This window comes from Perissodus microlepis, chromosome 20, assembly GCF_051167445.1.
Source record: "Perissodus microlepis isolate ML-2025 ecotype Zambia chromosome 20, ASM5116744v1, whole genome shotgun sequence".
Lineage (NCBI taxonomy): Eukaryota > Metazoa > Chordata > Actinopteri > Cichliformes > Cichlidae > Perissodus > Perissodus microlepis.
The window spans coordinates 30,866,564-30,889,136 of record NC_140480.1 but is presented as its reverse complement, the minus strand read 5'-3'; the positions used below and the strand labels follow the sequence as shown (position 1 = coordinate 30,889,136).

General features: G+C 38.9%; 2 protein-coding genes across 7 annotated transcripts in view; one reads left to right on the top strand and one right to left on the bottom strand.

Moving 5' to 3' along the window:
• The first annotated feature begins 440 nt into the window (after window positions 1-440).
• On the top strand, window positions 441-13,370 carry tmbim6 (transmembrane BAX inhibitor motif containing 6). 2 transcript variants are annotated; one of them, XM_084916978.1, is made up of 10 exons: window positions 441-751; window positions 2,980-3,083; window positions 3,189-3,297; window positions 7,282-7,402; window positions 7,483-7,531; window positions 7,665-7,762; window positions 9,546-9,625; window positions 9,721-9,821; window positions 10,786-10,861; window positions 12,368-13,370. In XM_084916978.1, the coding sequence occupies exons 2-10, from the start codon at window positions 3,028-3,030 to the stop codon at window positions 12,389-12,391; spliced, it is 714 nt and encodes a 237-aa protein (XP_084773104.1). In that variant the 5' UTR covers window positions 441-751; window positions 2,980-3,027; the 3' UTR covers window positions 12,392-13,370. The 2 variants fall into 2 exon arrangements, with proteins under 2 accessions (XP_084773104.1, XP_084773103.1); XM_084916977.1 differs by having other exon boundaries at window positions 442-751; window positions 2,975-3,083.
• Window positions 13,371-16,049: 2,679 nt separating this feature from the next.
• The window catches only part of nckap5l (NCK-associated protein 5-like), a 58,322-nt gene continuing 51,798 nt past the window's right edge, over window positions 16,050-22,573 (bottom strand). For all 5 annotated transcript variants that reach the window (XM_084916969.1, XM_084916968.1, XM_084916971.1 and 2 more), the window contains 4 exons: window positions 22,320-22,392; window positions 20,727-21,008; window positions 20,082-20,233; window positions 16,050-17,286 (listed from right to left, as the gene is read on the bottom strand). In XM_084916969.1, the coding sequence (XP_084773095.1) occupies window positions 17,026-17,286; window positions 20,082-20,233; window positions 20,727-21,008; window positions 22,320-22,392 (768 nt within the window). In that variant the 3' untranslated portion in view covers window positions 16,050-17,025. The remainder of the gene's footprint in view (window positions 17,287-20,081; window positions 20,234-20,726; window positions 21,009-22,319; window positions 22,393-22,573) is intronic.

Here is a 22,573-nt window from a genome sequence, read left to right as displayed (position 1 = left end):
CTTCAAGTATTAAATGTAATAAATATTTAAGATGTAACAATAAAGAAACACATTTTTGCACATTTTTCTTTTCTTTTGCAGAGCTTAACAATTAAATAACTTATACAGTACAAAGTGCTATATTTTTGTCATTATAAACTATTATTGCATAGGCTACTTTTGGTAATGACTAAAACATAAGTGAAAATATTTCACATGTTGCATGCAGTTGCACCATTCGTCATGACTGATATCTCGGTCATATCATCGAACTTATATTTACACTCTTATATCCTGCTTTTTTATTTCGGTTTGATTAGAAACCGTTGAGACGGTTAAGTGGTTTCTTTACAGCGTTTATTTTGTGATCAAACAAACGTTGTTTTTACAGCACTAAAGACGCTTTGCTGATGATATCAGTTACATTTTTGTGTCGGCCATTTTAGGTGCACCGGTGACATTCTTCGATGACACACCAGGCAGTGCAGCATAATATAAATGTTATTCGAAAGTGAAGAGAAAATAACTTGTAACGTTTAATGTTTTTGAAAAAAAGAATTCATAATTACAAACAGCTAGTTGGCTCATTAAATCGCATTAGATAGCCGGTGATATGTCGTACTTTCGACCTCGCTGCGCGTGACTGGGCTACAATCTTCTGGGCGTTTCCATGGTGACATCAGCAGGCTGCCGTGAACTGACACGTACGGTTTTGTTTTAGAAAAAAACTTAACTGTAAAGCAGAGAAAAGGAAACAGCTCGTAACAGAGAGGTAAGTAATATGCAGGTACAAATGCAACCGTTTTGTGCTTATACCGGTTTGTCGTGTTAACTGGGGCTGAAAATAACCGAAGAAAGAAGGGAGACTGTGTCGTTAGCTCGCCAGGCTTCTTGTTATTTGACGGGTACTGGCTAGCAGCGTTAGCTATTAATACATTCCCAGGCGTCTGCTTTTTGGCTGTCTGGTGCTCAGCTATCGTGTCGAATGGCTTATTCTCGTATTTATGTAAGAATAAGTAGTTCAAGCAGTCACCATGCTTCCCGAATCGGAGGCATGGCGACTACTAAACAGGTTGTTAGCATGTTTGTGTGCTAGTTATAGCACAAAGCTTGACATTTAAAGCTAACCTGTTGTGTAACTTCATCAAAGTAGACTACGCACTTCTAATCTTCTGTGTGAATTTCCTTAATAATGAAAGTAAGAATCACGTTATTTTCATAGCTTAGACTCCCAGTTGCTAAATTAAAGGTTTAGATTTGCTGGAAAATAAAGAGTATGGGGTTCGTAGAAAGGCCCTTGTCATTGTTCTAATGTTACTATTCATGTTATAGTGATAACGAAATCGCCCTATGTATCAAATTTTAGTGTGAGACGCTTGTATAGCTGTTGAAATTGCTGCAACGTACCTCACTCTGAGTTGCTCAGTCACTTTCATTAAAACTTTGAGTTGTTTCTCTACAACTTTAGACACCGACAACAGCTTCACGTTACACAGCTCTTTTCAAAAAGCAAATTACTTTTGTGAAACTGAAATAATTATGCTTTTGCACCAGTGCATTACATGCAAGCAACCAGATATTAAGTTTTAAAATCAATAAGTTGGCAATATTTAAAAATGCTAATTTGTTGGTTCAAAAAGTTAGGGTAAGCTTAATTTAAGAATGTTGTGCTGTGCTATCTTATACTGATTGTGCATTGCTAAAGAGAGAGAAAACACATGAACTTAAGGGTATGAGAATGTAAACATAAAGCAATATTCTGAGGTGCTTTTTAATTTTAAAGGATCTTCACAAAACCTTAGTTTAGCAAATTAAACTTATAACTACTAAAACTACTAGAAGAAAATATAAATATGGATATCTGATGTTTTTTTGTTTTTAAGAAAAGTAAGAGAAATTGTACACAACATATCTCTCACTTTGTTTTGAGACTGATCAGGTTTTTGTCATGTGTCCTATACACTGCACAGTTTGACAGATTTAACATTTTTAAATTAAATTTTACTTGATAGGTGTGATGCACTTTAACACAGTTCCTACACAGAGCATGAAACTGATGTGCTGCAGTTTAGCTATCTCAGCTTTTTTAGCATATCTGTGCCCCATACACCACAGTTACAGTTAGACTGATTGCACCATTCATGTAGGTTACTGCAAAATAACATTTACAGTAGCCTGTAAATGCAGTAAGAGTACATCAAGTGAAACTTAGGAAATGCATGAAATAAGGAAAGGATGGATAAAATGCATTAAAATCTGAGACCAAAATGTACTTTATCCAATAAACTGATCATAATTATGAATAAAAAATGTAACACAGTATCACAACTGAAATAATAATGGATAAATACCCATGTGAGTCACGTTATTTAGAAATATTAAAATTATGTAGTCATTTAAACAAGAGTGCACAATTGTTGGCATTCTCGTGCTTTTACGGTGTAGTAGTAGTTTTGTGTATGAAGGCCCAAGAAGATTACATTCAAGTTTTTAATTAAAAGAAGAACAAAGTGTGGTATTCTGCGCATAAAAATACCTTTAAAACTGATCTCAGTACATGCATTCTTAATCTCCTCAAAAACTAAAGTGCACCTACACAATTGAGCTAAATCTCCCAATCCTTACAGGTTTTGGAATAACACATTGCATGCTGTGTTGCCTTGTTGTAGGCAGCGAGAAAAGTACTGGGGTGCTGTGTCTGAGTGTGAAGAAGTAAGTTGTGTTATAAAATTAGAAACTGAGTGTAAAGAGGAGAAGGGTTTGGCACACTTGGTGAATATTTTGGCTGCAAGTGTTAGTGGCATCAGTAATCACCGTTACTGTTTAAACATTCAGAGAAAACTGCAAAGATATACCCAGTTTCTTTCCACTAATCATTAACAAATGGTTGCACTTGTACTACCTGCTCCAGCCTTACAGTCATCATGATAGAGGAGTTTTTACTCTTACTGTTTTAAGTGGAGCAGAGGTTTAATTTACGTTCATATCTGTTAAGAGAAGACAGCGTTTCATCAGAAGTCTCATCAGATCTCAGTCCCCGATTTCACCATGAACGTGTTTGACCGCAGCATCAACATTGATGCCCTCTTCAAGTTCTCCCAAATGTACGTAAACAATTTATGTGGTAATGAAACAGTCGTCATGGTCTGCTTTTTAACTTGCCTTTTCATCACTCATGCCTCGTTCATGTATTATCCCTCTTCCTGCAGATCTCATTCCACCCAGGTGCACTTGAAGAATGTGTACTCAAGCTTGGCAGTTTGTATGTTTGTGGCCGCTGCCGGCTCCTATGTCCATGTCGTCACACGCCTCTTTCAGGTAAGCATAACGAGATGCAGCTTGGCCTAGCTGTACATGTACCTGTAGATGGTCTCCTACAGGAAAGTTTGTTTTATCCTCCTATGCTAATATAATTAACATAAATTTTACCTATCTAGGATCTGAAACTATCAATCTCAGATATTCAGTATATCACTATGCAATATCTGTTACATGTCAGATTAATAAAAAATATATTTGGTTACAGCTAAATAGAAGGGTACTCTGTCTTTATGTAAAACAAAGGAAAAAAAGTAGTCCTAGTTTACAGTACTGACAGCAGTTTTATTTTCTAAAATTTTTTTTTTTATAAATGTTGCCTTATAAAGGTCTGCAGCACTTCATTATATGGATGCTGATCTCCACAGTGACCCTAAATCAAACACAGTCACACAGCTAAGGTGGGAAGTTAGTCCAACAAAGACCAGCTAAACCTTCATTACTGATATTTATTCATTTCATGTGTTTATTATTATTATTATTATTATTGATGACAAGCTCACAATTTGTTGCACAAATTTCTCTGGGGATGTTCTGCTGTTCTTCGGGCACATTTTAAGCTCTCTTTTTTTGTTTGTTTGTTTTTTTGTTCTCTGTTTCTCTTTAAAACACCCCAAAGGTGTTTGCTACTGGATTTGAGTGCGGTAACATACATCCATTCTGCTACAGTCTACTTCCTCTGTTAGTTGTCTGCAGCCAGGCAGGCAACTTGTCACCCAGTATTTTTGGTATTTCTAACAGGCATACCTGTAACCATCCATAAATTCAGACTTTTCCAATACTCCTCAGGCTTCTTTTTATATTCATTGCATTTTTTAAATTCATGGATGTCATCTAAAGCAGCGGTCACCAACCTTTTTTGCGCCATGGACCGGTTTATGTCCGACAACATTTTCACGGACCGCCCTTTAAGGTGTTGTGGATAAATACAGCAAAATAAAACTAGTATCGTTATAAAAAGATGGGTTGGGGACCGCTGATCTAAAGAGAATAACATTATGCAGTCACTTTCATGCTCTGTCATAGAAAGTTTTTTTTTTTCCCTCTGATAATCCTCCTGCCAAGCCTGAAGCACAAGGGTCAGATTGTGCAAGCACTCGGTCAGTGACATTGTGGTAGTAGGAAAGTCATCAGAGCTCGATTAGTGGCCTATTCTGTACCTTGTGATTACTGCTTAAGCTATGTTCTGACTGATTTCTAGTTGTTAACAGAACTTCATGTGTCCCCTTTTCCTCTTTTATGAAGAGCTTGCAATCAAGTTTCAATTCCTCAAAGTTCTTTCACATGTGGAGCTGTGATGCAGACAGCCCATGTGTCCAAACCTAGAAAGTTCTGGAACAACCTATTTCATAATCATATTTATTCATTAAGGCTGATTGAGCCCATGATTTTCAGTCAGTTGTGTTTCAATAATCAACAATTTTCTAACTTGTGTGAAGTAATCATAGGTATAGCCTATTTTGAAGCCTGTATTTCCAGTGTAGTGTGTCTCTCCCTTCACCCTGGATCATGGAGTGGTGTTGGATGACTTTGCGTGATGAGTCTTTCCTTCATCAATGATAGGTACTGATGTGGGCGTAACAGAAAGTTACAAATATTTATGTTCTGGCATCAAACTGGTTTAAATGCAGTGAAGATGTTTCACTAGTCCATCAGAGAGGAAATTCAGTTCCCTCAACTGAGTTAGTAACTCTTTTTATAGAACTATAAAAGAAGTATTTGGAAGTATATAAATCTGTATTTTAGTTTTTGCATTACTGCTTGGTTCACAAACCTAAATCTGTCAAAACAATCATCAGTCAGTAAAAAAGAACAATAGACGTGTCAGTCTCATGAAAATGAGTAAGATCTTAGGTACGACTCAGGCCAAGTTTGTCATTTATAACAGGCACGTCTTCACGTCTCATACCCAATAGGAATGTCTCAACCATCCACGCTCACACAGGAAGCGGCTTCAAGCAGCCACAGGCAAAATAACCACTGACAATGCAAAGTAGCCGGGTCCCAGGTGAGGTGAGGAATTGAAGCCACTGCTATTAAAAGCACAGGATTGCAGTGATTCTTCTCCCCCCCCCCATTTCCATTCCCTTATTTTGTGAATTCGTGTTGCAAAACAAATTTCCACAAGGAAAGTAAATGTGACCAAAAGGCCTGCGTTTGCATTGTTTTTGGCAGACCTGAGGGAAAGTTATGGAAATCCAGCCTGCTCAGATACTATGGAGCCAAAAAGCCAGCTGATTGGGTGGTTTGAGCAGGAAAGAGGAAGCACAGTTCAACACAAAGAGGACGTTTGGGGGGGAAAAACATCAGACATAAAGTAAATAAGTGGGCCAATTTAAAAAGACAAACAGTGGCTGCAGTGGACAGTTTTCATTGTTTAAACGCTTGGTTTCACTTTGCGAAAAAGTTCTTTCGCTATTATGTCTTCTGTCCACAGCATGACCAAGAATAGCCCACATTACTGGTTGTTCCACATATTTTTATGCCCTCCAAGTCACAGTACACAACTACAATATGTACAACTAACACACCAGACATGTTAAGCATGACATCTTTGTTTTTGATTATTTATTTAACTTGTCAAGTAACTTCCCAAGTTTTGATGCAGTTTCAACCAGTCTGTCATTTAACTGATTATTGCACAGAGATGTACTCACTTGTGTTGTGTAGTGTTTTTACTGGACAGAATAACACCAAATACTGACAGCTTTTCTTCAGCAAGTCTGCTGCTGAGGTGGCTTGTTTGAGATGTAGTTTTCTACTAATAAGATTTTTGTTCTGCTCTTTCTTTGTTTTGATTTGGTTTGTTTTTTGTTTTTTTCCATTACATTTGAAATTCAGGTAGTTTCCAGAGTAAGTTTGACAGGTTTGGTTTTGTTTTTAATGTTTGAAAAGTTTTACTTTCGATTGTGTTTGTCAAGGGGAAGATTTTATAGCTTCAGAATGAATAAAACAGGACAAACAGATCACATTTTCAAAGTCTCAATAGGTAGACAAGGCTTCTCAAAGTGACAAATACTAAGACTAAAGAAATTTCCTTTATATTTATGTTTTATTAAGTCAGTAAGAACATAATAGTCTTTGTTTGTTTGTTTTTTATCAGGTTTTTATTCCAGTTCAGTTACCTAAAATACTTCTTAAAGCTTGATCCTGACCTTATTCTCACGGTAGCAGATTATGGTTGTTTACACCATCATGTGCTGCTGTAGATGATGGTGTAAACAACAGGTGGTATTTACTGTCTAACAGATCTTTTTCTCCCCTTAAGGTTTAAATACTGTGAGAAACCTTGGTTGTATTTGTTTTTTTGTGTTTTTTGTTGTTGTGGGTTTTTTTTCTCCTCTTTGTGAAGTATAGAAGGTCAGCGATGGTCATTTACAGTGAGCATTATCACCACTAAGCCACTCAGCACATACTTTGAAGCTTAGTCACCTCTATCCCATGTTTGATGTGATAACAACAACAGCTTTTAGAAGAAAATGGGGGGAAAAAAAGTCTCACCATTCATCAGCCATCTTAGATTAAGTCTGGACAGGGCTTTTAAGCCACTATTTAAGTTGGGACAGCCAATTTTAATTTCAGTTATTACTGGCAGTCACAAGTCAAATCCAATTTAAAGAGGTAAGTGTCCCTGTAGTTATTTGGTAGCAAGACTTGGACGTAAAGACTGAAAGACGTAGGTGACAAATTGGAAGGAGCACAGACATTTAAAACCACTGGCAATAACTATGAAAGAAAATCATGTACACATGAAGAGACACCATAGAGCAAATGGCCATAACAGAAGCATTTATTGCGCATCACAACTCTGCAGGTGCATTTCAGATAATGCTCGTACAGTGGGTCAAAGTACATGTCTGTAATTTGAATCTGAATTTTTATATAAGTAGTTTATTAACACCTTGTAGCTTTTTTTAAATAATGTGAGTATTGTCTTGGCCACAGTACTGGTACCTGTGTTTACCCTGTACCCCTGTTTTTTAGGGTGGTGTGCTGTCTGTGCTTGGATCCCTGGGGTTGATGTTCTGGCTTGCCATGACCCCCCACAACCCTGAGACAGAGAAGAAGAGACTGGCTATCCTCGCAGGATTTGCCTTCCTCACAGGTAAGTTCACAATGTGTTACTGTTTGTGTGATCAGAGGTCTGTAATCATGCAAAAGCCTAAGACAGTGTTTACTCACCAGGTGTTGGCCTTGGACCCACACTGGACTTTGTCATCTCTGTCAATCCGAGGTAAGTGACAGATTAAACAGCTCAGTGAGTGAAAGTTAGTCACATCAATCTGAACCTCTTTATGCAGCTCTAAGCAAACCAAAGAGTCAATAAAGAACATATTATTTATTTGTCCTGGTATTCTTCTCCTCAGTATCATTGTGACTGCCTTCATGGGAACCTCTGTGATTTTCATCTGCTTCACTCTCAGCGCCCTCTACGCCAAACGCAGGACCTACCTGTTCCTTGGAGGTAATTGTGCTATCTGCCACCCATAACTAAGAGAGTTTACATCAGTTTTTGTCCATAAGACAGATTATAGTTATTGTAAACTCAGGGTTCATGCTGTAGTTTGTGGATCCAAAAACAGATTAAAAAAAAGACCCCTCTGTATGTTTCATTTAGTCACAAATTAATTCACAAATTTAAGTATTCGAATTAAAAACAACCCAGTGAAAGATTTTTGTTTTTTAATATTCACAAATATACTTGAGAAATAATAAAAAAAACAAAACCAAAGCACAAAAAATACAACTATCATTTTAGGTGGTTTTATTTAATTTTTTTATGTTTAGTCATCTGATATTAGAAAGTGTAAACAAATACTAGATGATATAAAATCCACAAACTCTATACCTGGTAGCTACTGAATGAGTTCAGTGCTTATATATTCCTGGCATACCTTCTTCTCATTATTGCTAAATACCCTCTAAAAATTGTATTTATTTATCTATTTATTTATTTTTAAATCAGCCAATTAAATACAAATGAAACTTCTCAAATGATATTCGCTGCCCTGATCTGGAAAAACCTTTGTACAAGATCTCCAGTTTACTCTCCCCCCATCCTCCACCCCCCTAAGAACACCATTTGCATTATTTTAAAATACACCAAATTGTTAAAGTGACAAAACTGACGGACTGAGCAGTCAGGGAAATAAAAGCAATCAACACAGCCTAAATCTATTACAGTTTTAGGCTATGTCTACACTAGCCCTGATAAATTTGAAAACGTTGTATACGTCTGAAAAAGCTCCGCGTCCACACTATTGTTTTCATTAGTTTTCACAGAGTTGTTCATCCACATTGAAACGGCCAAAAATGCTTACGTTAGAGTACTGCGCAAGTACTGCCCTATTTCTGTCTGCCGTTTATTTACTTTCCGGCTCTTTGAAACGTCGCAAAATGTTAAGGAAAAGCACCGAGTTTTTTAAATGGACTAACAATGAGGTGGAGTTGTTGCTGCGAGTAACACAAAGATGCAAAGTTGCAAAAGCGAGTGAGAATTAAAGAATTTGAAGAAAAGCTATGTGGAGCATGTACAAACTGATATTAATCTTTAATGCGGCTGTCACAATTGAGAGCAAACAAAACAACTGCTGTGTAATGCCCTCCGCTATCTTAGTTTAATTGGTCACATGACTGCATCACATGACTAAAATGTGTCATCGTTTTCAAAAAGGCTCCGGGTTTGCTGTCAACACTGCGACGCGAAAACGCCGTTTTCAAATTTATCTGCAGTGAACTTTCCCTAAGAGCACAAATTCACTCACTCGTCAGTGCAACTGAAACCAAAGTGAGTAAAAGTGCAATAATCCAGAAATCTCTGAGCTCCTGTACATCTGTATTGTTAGCAGTAAAAACTAACATGATTGTACAACAGTGACAACAGTGAGCATAAGCTAGGTTTTAGACAGGCTTTGCACCCAAAACAACCTAATCTGGGCTTAAAACTCTACCAGATGAGGCCGTCGCCCCCTCGCCTGATTTTTGTTTTTGTTCAATTTGCTTTTTCTTTTAAATTATATCTGAAGCTCAACAGAATCCTAAAAGGGTCCGTTTAAGTTCAGGAACTGTGTGATGTTTAAGTTACTTAATCATATGAAATAACCACATAAATAAATTAATAATAAATACAGTTTTTCATTTTTCAAAATTTTCTTATATATTCATAAACCCCTGACATTAGCGGTGAGAAAAAATTGGCAGCATTATCCAGGAAAAGTGATGCCCAGCTAACCACTTTGTCTCCTCAGGCACACTTATGTCCGGCCTTTCCCTCCTGTTCCTGATGTCTCTGATGAACATGTTCTTTGGATCTATGGTTCTGTTTAAGGTAAGTGAACCAAACACGGCCATCCACCCTCTGCTAGAAGTTTGATCAGCTGTAAGTGAAAATGTGCCGTTTAACATCGTCATCTTCTCTGACAGGCACACATGTACCTGGGGCTGCTCATCATGTGCGGCTTCGTCCTGTTTGACACTCAGCTCATCATCGAGAAAGCAGAAAACGGGGACAAAGACTACGTCTGGTGAGGAAATGTACTCACTGCTAGCAAAGTTCCCATCAGCCCTTTATCTGCTGGCCTACATTTCCCTATAACCAAATGCTGTGCAAATGCATCATCCCACAGTGAGCCATACAACTGAGCATCAGTTCTCAAAAAAAGTAATTTGATGCACCATATTGTATTATCAGACTGAGCTGGCAGCTCGTTCTACTTGATGATGTTCTTCAGGCGGTCTGACTTTATCTCGACTGACTGATTTCTGTAGCAGAGAGGGAGATTCTCAGTTAGTAGACAACAGTATATTTGACGATGACCCTGAGGCCACGACCAGTTCTGATAAAAGACAGCATAACACTTATTTGGGTAACTGGTGTGTTGAACAGTCTGTTATATTTAGTGACAAGAGTTGTGCCTGTGGCGGCTGATTAACTGTGACCACAGCCCTCTCTGAGAGGGTGGAGTTTGTTTTTTGGCTGTGCTGACGGAGCTGTTTTGAAGAAACGTCATTTGAGATACTCCATCTTCAGGACTTTAAGCTGGACTGTTGGATTGTTGATGGATCAGATGTGTAATGTGAAGAGCTGAGCCGGAAGGCAAAGCTTTGGCTTTATTGATCCATCTTGGTAAATCACCTGGCTCATATTTAGACCAGTTCGACTCATTGCAAAGACTTTGGGTGTAATCACGCTGCCGAATATGCTGATTTGTGTTCGCTTTGCATTCACTTTCCAAAAGATTGATGGAGTTTCCTCAGCTTGATAATGGCGATAATGTCCCCCCCAACTGTTTTCCTGCAGTTCATCAGAGCGATTTCTTTTCCAACCAAGAAACCGCCGTATCATGTTATGAGGCCACAATCGATCTACTCGGTGCTGAAGATTGATTGATCGGTCTGGGCCTAGAAAAGCTGCATACTGTATGAAAACGCCCAATATGTTTTTAACAGTTCAAAAACCACCTCTGAATATCTGTTTTTATTTTTCAGGCACTGTGTGGACTTGTTTCTTGATTTCATCACCATCTTCAGGAAACTGATGGTCATCCTTGCCATGAACGATAAGGTACTGATATTATATGACTGCAAAATACTGTCTTTGAACATTTCCAGGAATGTCTAGTGATGGCTTGTTGTAATAACAAAAGTTGTTTGTGTACATTTTAACAGTTAAAAATACGTAAGGGAGTATCCCTGACGGTCTAGTCTATTACTCTAAAGCTATAAAGAACTACAAAAACACTTTAGTAGTTTTGGCTCAGTCCCAAATATACCATCTTGCTGCTGTACAGAGTCATTAGAGCAACAAATGTGTAGCCTTCACTGATGTAAATGGTCTCCATCTTGACTAAAATCATCACTGCTCAGCTGGTTTCACAAACTTATATAAGACCATTTTTGTGAGCTGTTACTACAGAACTTAAACATAAACTGACTTCAGGCTGAAATCCAGTGAAGTATAAAAAGGCTTATTGTTTTTTTGGCCTTTTCATGCTTAACAGTAACAGAAATATAAAATATGTTTCATATTTATTTAAAAAAAATGCTGATGTTCTAAAAGCCAGTTCACTAAAGTCACACAAAGAGCACATTTTCTTATTTGGCCCTCATGAATTTAAGCTATGCAAATATTTGTGGTTTCATTTGCTGAGGTTTTGAGATATCTGAGAAAGCACCACAGTACAATGACAGGAAATTTTATTAGTGGTCCACAAAAACAGTGAAAACTGAAACTTAGCATTGTGGATTTTCACAAACAGGGTCACAGAGATCTAAACATTCGTAGTGTTAACGTTTTAATATCAGGAAAAGTTTGTTTTAAAGCTTTTTTTTTTTTTTTTTTTTTTTTTTTTTTTTAGTATTCTTAATTTTAACTTCAGACAGAAGGTACTTGGTACTTTTAATTTTAGTTAACTACACCAGCGGTCCCCAACCTTTTTTGCGCCACGGACCGGTTTATGCCCGACAACATTTTCATGGACCGGCCTTTAAGGTGTCGCGGATAAATACAACAAAATAAAACTAGTACCGGTACCGAAAAAAAGAAAATTTATTCATAACACACGTGAAAAGACCAAGGAAAACCGAGTAAACGATAAAAACGATAACAAAATAACGCTGAAAACCGATTAAAAACCCTGAAAACTATACATTTCACACCTGAGCCTCAACTCTCGCGGCCCGGTACCAAATGACTCACGGACCGGTACCGGTCCGAGGCCCGGGGGTTGGGGACCGCTGAACTACACCATGGACAGTTTTCGTTTCACTTTATACTCCAGACACCTGTCTAGTAAACTCGCACGCACTCATGAAGAAAATCATGTAATGAAGAAATAAATGCCATACTTGCAGCTGTAACTGTAATTTAAAACTGGGACATCTGATTGTATCTGAGTGATGACGATACTCGGAGACAGGTAACTGAAAATGTTCTGCATCTTCCGTGTGATCAGCGCGGCTCAATATCCTGAGGCTGAAGTGAGACTCTCTGTTTCATATTACATAACTACAGCACTCACAACAACAGCTCGACCAAACTAACTGTCCCTGTTTGTGTTTTTGTTTTCAGGACAAGAAGAAGGAGAAGAAGTAAAGAGTCTTTGAGTAGCAGGAAAATAAAAACAATCAGAAAAGGCACAATTTGCAACGCACTTGGTGCTTTTCACTTTCTGTCTTCATTTTGAAATTTAACTCCTATGTGGTCTTACATTGTTGAAAATTCTTTGATTTATCATATACTTTTTTTCTAAACTTACAACAAGGGTTGAATGTAAGTTTATGGTATGGTATGCTCGTCCCATCCTGGCTGTGAATGAATACTTTAACGCTGCAGTGATAACGCTTGGCCTGTAGAGGGGAGCGTTGCCCTATGATGGCTCCCAGAAGCTGAGCGGCACCTAATGAGGATTTTTTTCATATTTACTTGTTCTTTAGTGCCATAAATTAACATGATAGGCTCCTTTTTATAGTGGGTCACGTGAGCTTCTGAAACTGATAATTGTAATATTTTATGTAATTTCATTATTTATAGTTTTCCTTGGATCTCTTAAGTGAAATGTTGCCACATATGGTCCCAAGGTTTTTGACAGCAGCTCCTCCTTTTCAGAAATTTTCCTCTGATTTGTTTTGCTCCCACGTTTTTTGGTTTTGGGTAAGAGTGAAGAGTGCTAACACTGATTAAAACCCCAGAAGCCTGTCAGACTTGTTATGATCTACACTGAACTCATTCAGAGGGACTTTCAGCCACTTGCTGGTTTGGATTTTGGATTTTGGCCTCATTGAGGAGGAAGAATTGCTGCCATCTGTCCTTTTCTCTTTCATTTTGTTCCTTCAACTTGGATTGACGGGCAAATGATTCAGACCGCTCCCCTTGTAAATCTGTTGTCTAGACAATAGTTTGCCAGATGATGATGTTAACCTGAAAATTTGGCATCTGTATAATTCCTTTTTTTCTTCTTTTTGCCTTTTTTTTTTTTTCTTTTCAAAGTGTATACTGTGAAAATTTTATTTTATTGATGTAAAACTGAAACTAATAATTTGATACATTTGCTCAAATAAATGTGTTGAACGTACTGAGACAAAGTGATTGTGTCTTTATTACAGGCCTCTGTGGTTGTACTCTAATCTATGTAATCTGTACCTGATGTGTTATAGATGTGGGGGCATCTGTGGCTCAGGAGGTAGAGCAGGCCGTCTACTCAGATCCCTGTGTCAAAATATTCTTGGGCAAAATACTGAACCTCGAGTTACCCCCTGATGCATCCACCAGAGTGTGTGTGTTTATGGGAATGCTGGGGAAAGCACTGAAGCATAGAAAACAGCAGTTTAGCTTTTAGAAAATGTAAGATTTGGCTTTGAAAATTGTTATTCCAAAGCTTTGAATCCCCCCTCCCAAAAGGACTTTTCTACTCAGAAAAAACACTTTATACAGCCTACCTTTTTCTATCTACCATCCACACTCTGGTGGGCACACCAGAGGGGAACTTGGGGTTAGTTTTTTGTTCAAGGGTGTTTGGCACACAGACTGGAATCAAACCACCAACCTTCCAATCAGTAGGTGATCTGCTCTACCATCTGCACTACAGCCAATCTGTGAAGCAGAAAGGTTTTGGTGCCCTGAATCTCTCAGTAATAGCACAAGAAACAGCTTTTCGTCACTCATAATAAAACTGTAGCTTTTGTATCTTGCATGATGTGGTACTGATTATTTATTAATATGTTTTTTTTATCGTGTTATGCATTTGCAAATGTGCATATGAGAATAATAATGGAGGGCTCGCTTACAGCAGAACAAATGTACTGACAGGGGCACATAAACTGAACCTCACAGTTTCCTGCACAGTCTGGATATTTTAAAATTGATTTAACATGGTTTATGAATTTTAGAGGTTGTTTTTTTGTTTGTTTTTAAAGGCCTCTTCTTGATGTACCTCAAATTCTTCAGCTAAATAAAAAGTGTCAACTCCCCAGAGGTTTTATTACAATAACAATTCTCTCTTTTTAAACGCTCAGTAGTTTTGAAGCTCAAATGTTTTTATAATTAATGCTTCAAATATTCAAATATGTCATTTTTCAAATAAAAAATTCTAATTCTAATTTTTTATTTGCATAAAATATTCAGAAATAAATCATTGCCTTGATGGGAACTATAACATTTGTCCTCAAGCCTGTAAGATGTTAGAGAGATGTTAGGCCCTTTATTCTCAGTAAGATTATATCTTACCCTAAGGGGACAGTTTAATTTAAAGAATGTAATTTACATATTTTTCCTCTGCCTTGTAGTGCTGTTTAGCTGTTTATCCATCTAGATTGCTTTGGTGTGACTTACCCAGTTTTGGAGATGTCTACCTTTTCTTGAGTATAATTTAAATCAATAGTGTTTTCTTTTTGGGGTTCACAGTGTTAAAAAATACATTTGAAAGTCAGCAAAAATGTCCAAAATTATTACCCACTTACTGAAAGAAATCTACAAACATTGTTGTGAGTCATGTCATGGAAGAATTTTAGTGTTAGCTGTATGGCTCACTAACATGGGAGGATGTACACAATAGAAAAGATTCATGGAAGAAACCCGTCGCTTTATCCGTGTGACATAAACATAGTCAAAACATGCTTGTGACAGTCACATGGCTGCAAGCAAAATGTACTTTTTTGTATCATTGTTGAGTTCTTGGTCAGTGTTGCAGTTACCTCATGAATGTAATCCCTGTGAGCAAATGGGTCAGGCTTCAGGTTGCTGCAAACACTCTGCTGAGACAGTTTTTTGTACTTTTGGCTCTGTATGATGTCAGTGAGAGTGGGAATTCCTAGTAAGACCACCTGAGGCCCAGAAAGCCCACCGACCTGCTGTCAAATACGTCTTCATTGGTCTGATTTTGAAGCCTGAAACTGGATGGAAACTGGATGCAGTGAATAAGAGGTTGATGTGACTAACTCATAGGTGAACAATTTGTCAATCACAAGTCGTTGATTCAGTTCATTGTCCTGTTGTATGACTGCATTTGGGCCACGGTTTATTTGTCAGACAGAGAAGAGCATGGCTGACTCGATGACCGCAAGGTGCTGTCTTGTGTCTGCAAAACAGGCCAAAATCATCACCCTCCTACCACCGTGCAACAGTTAGTATGAGCTGTTTGTGCTACTGTGCTGTGTATGACTCTGTGCATCATTGCCAAACATCTCCACTCCAAAGTATTGTGATTTACTCAAATGCAGCTTTTCAAAGCTAAAGCGTGCTGCCATGCTCTTTTTAGGCTGACGGGGCTTTCCCCTAGCTATCCTTCCAAACAAGCCGTATTTGTTCAGTCTTTTTTTAATTGTCTTGTCATAAACTTTAAAATGAACACGTTAATTGTGGCCTGTAGAGTCTGAGAAGCAGCTCTTCAGTTTTTTGCAGTTTTGTCTATATATGGCACTTGGAGAGCGTTTGCTGTGACGTCCACTTCTGGCACGATTGTGGCAACATGTCAACACAAACCTGAATGCTACAGATGAGAAAAACTGCTAGAACTTCTGCTTTCATAGAAGTGCTCACACTCACTGATGATCAGTGAATTTGATTAGCAGAACCTGGCTGGTAATTACCCTCTATAGAAACAGTAAGGGGGTAATTCGTTTTTCACAGGACTCCACCGAGTTCTATAAAACCTCTTTTTCACAACTGTGCAAATAACACTGCAGATGCACTTTCAATCCAAGTCTGCGAGCTACTACAACCTCATATAATTACTAAAAAAAGACTCCGACAAAACTAAATCAAAACATTTTAATTAGAAAGTTGAAAAACGGCAGTAGGTACATAGGACCTCTATTTTTGCTAGGGAACAAACGGCAATAGAGATGATGCAACACAAAATATGAAGATAACCTACTAAGCGAGGAAACTGCAGTTTTCACAGAAAGATTACAAAAAAAGATGACTGCAAATGATGAACATTTAAAATAAATAAATAATAGAAATACATATTCATTGAATAGTGTAGCCATTTCTCTTATCTATGTTATTATTGCTGGTATATATTACCTTTAAATGTATTATGATTTCAAAACAAACATACTCTGACAACCTTCCTTGGCCGCAAAACAATATCAACATGATCAATAAAATCGTTTATACATTTAAAATCGTGATGCATGAGTTTCGCAATTAAGAGTCACAGACATGAACATTCATTTTTTTTAAAGGCGCTCCATGTTTTTTGTGGGGTTTTTTTCTATTTTTTTTAATACATTATGCGGTGAAATGATGCCAAGAATAGAATGGATGTATTGATACAGTACAGTACGCCATCTGTTGAACCCCTCGCCAATTTTTTCTGACGTACGGGACGAAGCTCCATCTACGATGAGAGAAACGAAAGAGAGGTCACCGAACGACAACTGGGAGTGACAACTTTTTGTGCTGCTCATTAGCTTGGCCATGCGTTTTGTTGTCCTGTACACATGATTTAAAGAGAAGTGTCCACAGTCGAGTCTGCTCGTGAAAAAGTGAACAACCTATACGATTTGGGTGGCTTTTGGCTTCACGTTTATTGGAAATCCTGAGGAGATCAATCCATCTTTCCAGTTACAACAGCTGATGAGACGTCACCAGTTTTTTCTTCGCGGATGTCGACGGGGAGCAGTCTTCTTTTCCTCAGCAGCATCTCAGCGCAGCCATCGACCAGGAGACGCGTCCTCCCCGTCGTCCTTCTCCTCCTCCCTCTCCTCCTCCCGTCCTTGGCTGCTTCATCCTTGGCTGCCGCAGGATGACAGACTGTCGTACAGAGAATCGCTCAGAGACTCTGGAGTCTCCAGGACCTGAGGGCGACTTGGGGATAGGGCTTCCTCTGGCCGCTCCCTGAGCAGCTCCAGCCCGGCCTCCCGGCTCATCTCGGGGACGCTGGGTGTGCGCGTCTTTCCCCGGCGGCTCATGCCCGATTGGGCGGGGACGGGCAGGCTGCCTGGATCAACCACCCGGCTGGAGGAGGGGCCGCTGGCCTTCGTGCTCTGAAAGGAAGCAGAAGGGTGGGAAACATTTAAGGTCATGCGCTGTCGTCTTATGTAACGCCTTCAGGTGACACCAAAAAAGTGGGTTACAGGATTCATCCAACTGTAAATTTTTAATATTCAGCTGATGAATAATTTGTAAAGGGAGAATGTGGCTCTGTGTTTTTTTACATTATGTAAGATGTAAGTGCAGATTTAAAAATGTATCCCTTCTTTTACTGCCTGTAAAGGATTTCAGCCTGTAAGTGACCCAGATAAGTCTTTTTCTCATGCTCTTGCTAAGCACTTTTCATTAAGTACAGAATAATATTCTCATTAAACACTCATTAACGAAAGCATAATAACCTTCAAAGCTTTCTCTGGTTGTTCTTCCTAAGGACTAGTCTCTAGTCTCTGCATTCTTATTCTTCAGTTTCTTAGTCAAAGCTGGGATTGGTAGTTTGAGTTTCACTGCAGATGAAAAATTGATCTTCTTTGAGTTGTCTTGATCAGCGGAGGATAAGAGTTTGTGTCCACAGGAAGTGTTTTTTGCACAATTTTCTATAAAAAGCTCAGCGTCAGTGACACATGGAGTCCTCAGCTTTTATCTTTCCCCAGTTTACGCCGTCAGTGAAATAGTTTTGGAACGGTGCTACACTTGTTAACGTCACTTCTCTTTCACCTGCTGATCGAAATCAAGGCAGGCTGGGACTTGAAACACCATCAACTAAGGCTGTCACTATATTCAGGTTGTCATGTTACAAATATGCACTTGACAATACAGTAAACAATCCAATGGCAGGACAGTGACAGACTGCTGTTTATAGCAGGTATTTTAACAGCAACAGCATTTCTATAAAATGCAAACAGAAATCAGTTTCCCACAACGCCCTCCCCCCAAAAAACAACCCTCAGTATATTAGACTGTTAGTCATACAGGCGCAGTTAAACAGTCATTACTTTGCTGAGTTGTTGTCTCCTCTTGTTGCTCCTCACCTTTTGTGTGCGTTCCAAACATTTGGGTAAACAGTAGCTCCTCTGTGGAACTGTGCTACTGAGCCCTGCACCTTGACTCACAGGAGCCTATTCAGGTTTGTGGATGGTCTGATTGAGTCACTGCAGTTTAGTGCAGTCATGCAGGCTTAGAGACCAGTTATTAGGGGGGAAATGTGTGTGGTGAGTAGTTGTGGAGAATAGCAACTATGGTAGCAGAATCAACTCAGTATCAATAAAAAAAATAGTATCAATAATAATGCTTAATAATATCAATATAATAATATCAGTATATCAGGTCAGTTACCTCTGAGAAACTTCTGGTCTCTAGGAAAAAATTACTATTCCCCCACTGGTTGACAAGGGGTTACTGGCTGTCATGTATTGTGTCAAAAACCTCATTATGATTGCTTTTGTTGCTAGCAGATTCCCACAGTCATTGTAGTGTGTATAGAAGATGACTTGTCTGCAAACACTTCTAATTTCTCACTAAGTGGTTGTGAGACTGTGTGACACAAACCAGAAACTTAGTCAAAGCAAAAGCGGCGTCTTTGGTTTAATCGGTAAGGTACAGCTTTTAATTTGAAGGCGAACAGTCTCCCTTTCTTGTTTGTGTTGCAGTGATTAGTTAGATACGGTTTGCAGACAAGTCGATGCCTTTCATAAGGATGGGTAACCGCAGCAATCTGCTAGCAACCAAAGCAATCACAAGGTTTTTGTGCAACACTTCTTTGTGACATTTTTCGCTAGAAAGGGGATCACCTGTGACTGGGGCCTTGTCCGGGATGATAGTAAAGTAATAAAGTTATAAGGATAAAATAAAGCTCATAATGATGTTTACTGACAGGAAATAAAAGAACAAAAAACTGCTAATGATATATCACATTATTATTGACAATGTGAATTTTCTTTGCTACAATAATTATAAATTGAAATTAGTGAAATTTATTAAATTAATTTCCAAAGCACTTCCAGGCCCAAAAGTCAGTCGTGGTAGAGGATCGTAGTCGTTACTCACGAGCCAGCTATTTATGATCTACGAACAAAAGCATTTTCTTCATGTGTTGCTTGAATTGAATGTTGCTTCTAACCCTGCAGAGGTGTTCGAAACACCGGAACTGATAAAACTGGCAAAAGATTGAAATTTCTTCACCACAGTAAAAACAGGAAATGATTTCAAACTCCTGACACGTGCACAGCTGCTCTCAAGCACTGCAGGTAGAAGCGAGAAAAAAGCGTTGATTAATTTGATGGCAGAAGAGATTTCTGCGTCGCAAACCAACCAACAGTATAACCTCTTGATTGATCAGCCAAACAGCAGAAGTGCCGTGCCTAACCTTTCCCGTAAAGTGTAACGTCGTTGTGTTTTCTCCTTTGTTGTTGTCTATGCCCCTCAGGGCCACCGTAGTTCTGTAACCTAGCAACAACAAGTGCTCTGAAAATGAGGTCATGGATGCTTCCACTGCAAAAAATAAATAAAAAAAATGTTGCTGGACTCAGAACCAGAGTCTTGTGCAGATGTGATGTGCGCACCAGAACAGAAAAATTAGCTCATCGGTCAGGAGTTTGTCTGACTCAGGAAGGGCTTTTTGTTGGTTTCTGTGGATGCTGTTAAACATACAGTAAAGGCGGTGATTCCCCATGACCTTAGCTCTCAGAAATCTTTGCATTCTTCTGTTATTTCTCACCATTAGTTAATGAAATATATCCATTATGCCTGAGTACAGCAGCAGCTCTTTCTGTGCCACAAAAGAGTCCTCACAACTTCGTTTGAAGACGATAAAAGGTGCATTTGAATAACAGCAAAACCACAGTATGCCTACCCCTCTGAATGGTGATCCAAAGGATACCGCCTCCTCCTCTTCCTCCTCCACTGCCAGGTACACCTCCGCAGGTCCTGCTGGAGTCTTCAGGTTGGGGAAAGTCCAAGTCTTGGAGCGAGGCGAAAACATGTTCCCTCCATGTGCCTCTTTGTCTGCAGATGGAACAAATAAAGATGAGTTTGTGTTTCTTGTGCCGAGGATTTTCTCCCGTGGGTTATTACTGAAGTGAATTTAAGAGCACAAGTACTTGTCGAAATTCCCAACATGAGGAAGGTTAAAACTGTTTAAGTGTTAGGCTAAAATGGTTACTACAAAAGGGAATAAATGTGTTTTGTAACCATGCTACTGGAGCTTCATGGCTTTGCAGAGAAAAGGTTTGACCCAAAATGAACCAGCTAAACATTTAAGAGGGATATTGGTGGTTTCTGGAGGATAAAAGTTGTTCTATTCTTTAATACTGTTTCCTTTATAATTCTATATTTCTTAGTGTCCTCTTTATGCTTTTATTTACACTCATACCATCCTAAAACACATGAATGTAGGGCTGGGAATCTGCGTAACAGATCCCATTTAAGTAACACTGTCCAACAACCTGACGTCTTCCATCTGTTATTGTTATGTCTAAGTGGGGCGGAGTGTTGACACCTTCGCGGATGACGCCGGCTGATCCTCTTCCCTCCAACACGGACCCGTACTGAATGGTGGGAATCAGCTGCTTGTGTGGAGCGTAGCAGTCCTCCTGTGATGTCAGCTCTCTGTCCAGGGTGCGAGCTCGCCGTCCGGCTCTCCCTGGGGAGCCACCGCCGGAGTGGTGCTCGGCTCCGCCCTTCGTCTTAGACAGGCCCCGTGCAGCTACACCGCTACTGCAGTCGGGCAGAGGGAACGTACCGATGCCGCTGTCCAGGGTGTAGGTGGAAGCACCGGAGCCTGCGGAGGAAAAACACGGGGGAGGGAGATTCAGCAAATCTGAATTAATGAACTTCTTGCATAATTTAAGAATTTAGAAGAAAAAAAAAATAAAAAACTTCACAAAGCAAATGTGTAAATTGGTGGCGTCCTCATTTATTTGATCTTTTATGCAGCCTCAGAATGAGCTCCCCTCAGGGGTGTGCCCTGTTTGTTCACCTTTGATATGCTAACAAAGGTGTGAGGCAGCTTATTTCTCCTCAGTGTTTCAGTCACGCCCTCATGGAGCATCGCTGATTCTCAGTGCCTGAACATGTGATCATTTACGCAAATAATACCACAAAAATACTGAAAGTCCTTAAGGAAAAGTGTGTAATTATTATCTACAAAAAACATGCTTAAATTATAGAAAATAAAAGTACTCAGTGAAAAGTACAGATATTAAATGATTGGGGATTAATACATTATCTACTGTGGTTTAGAGAGATACCTATTTCACAGAGGTATTGAAGTTGATCGTAAAATGATATGTCTAATCGCCATATTTCTTTTTTTAATACTCAAGTTTTCAATGCAATCATCAGCTGCCCTATCCTGTCCTCAGAGAAGGAGAAAGCAACAAACACAATCCATTTACTGTGAATGTGAAGCCCGGATGACACGAAAAGATAAACAAAATTAAGTGACCGTTGAAAGGTGCTAGTTCAAATTCTTTTAATTTGAAAGTCTCTGAACGTGCAGGAGACTACTGTGTAAGTCTTCAATATCCTTCAGCTGGTGTAGAGGATCCCCATTCACCTCTACTGGGACAATATTTATAATATTTAAAATGTATAATATCTAATATTATATAAGCTCTAATACTATTGCATAATATTGAAATGTGTTCAGCAAAGTTTGGTAAAATGTTCCAATCTGAGGAAGGTCTCGTAGGATCACAGTAGCAGTGTTTATTTCCATATTCCATATCATAAAAGCAACATTTTAATATTGCATCCTGTTGGTGTGAAGCTAAGCTAGGCCACTGCACACAAGCAAAGTAAATAGCAACTTTATATTAAAAGTGCAATATTTTCTCTCTAAAATGTATCAGGGTAGATATATGAAAGATTAAGTAGCAGAAATACTCAAAATAGTTTCATTTTTCATCTGAATGTACACATAGTTTATATTGTTATCACTTTTCTTTCTTTTTTGCATTTAATTTACCTACTTCCCTTCCTCTCTGTGAATTTCTTATTAACCTTACTTCCCTGTGACTTCCACCTAAGTCTATTTTGATCCTCCACAAAGGCCGCAAACCTTTTTAGACTCCCGGCAGACTTATCTTACCTGCAAAGTGTTGAGAGTGAACTGAATCTGCGAGGTTTTCATCTGATGTGATCTTGCCGATTCTTTCTGATCCCTGCATGAAAGAACAACAGAGATGCAGAAAGAGCCGTGACTGTGCGGAAATCTTCAAATCTCAATGCAGGAGACAAGTCTAACAAATTAGATGCCAGGTTTAGACTTGAAAGTCGGTTCAGTGTAAACAGATTCGACTCGATGAAAGAGAGCTCTGTTTTTAATGTCCTCCCTCAGGTTTC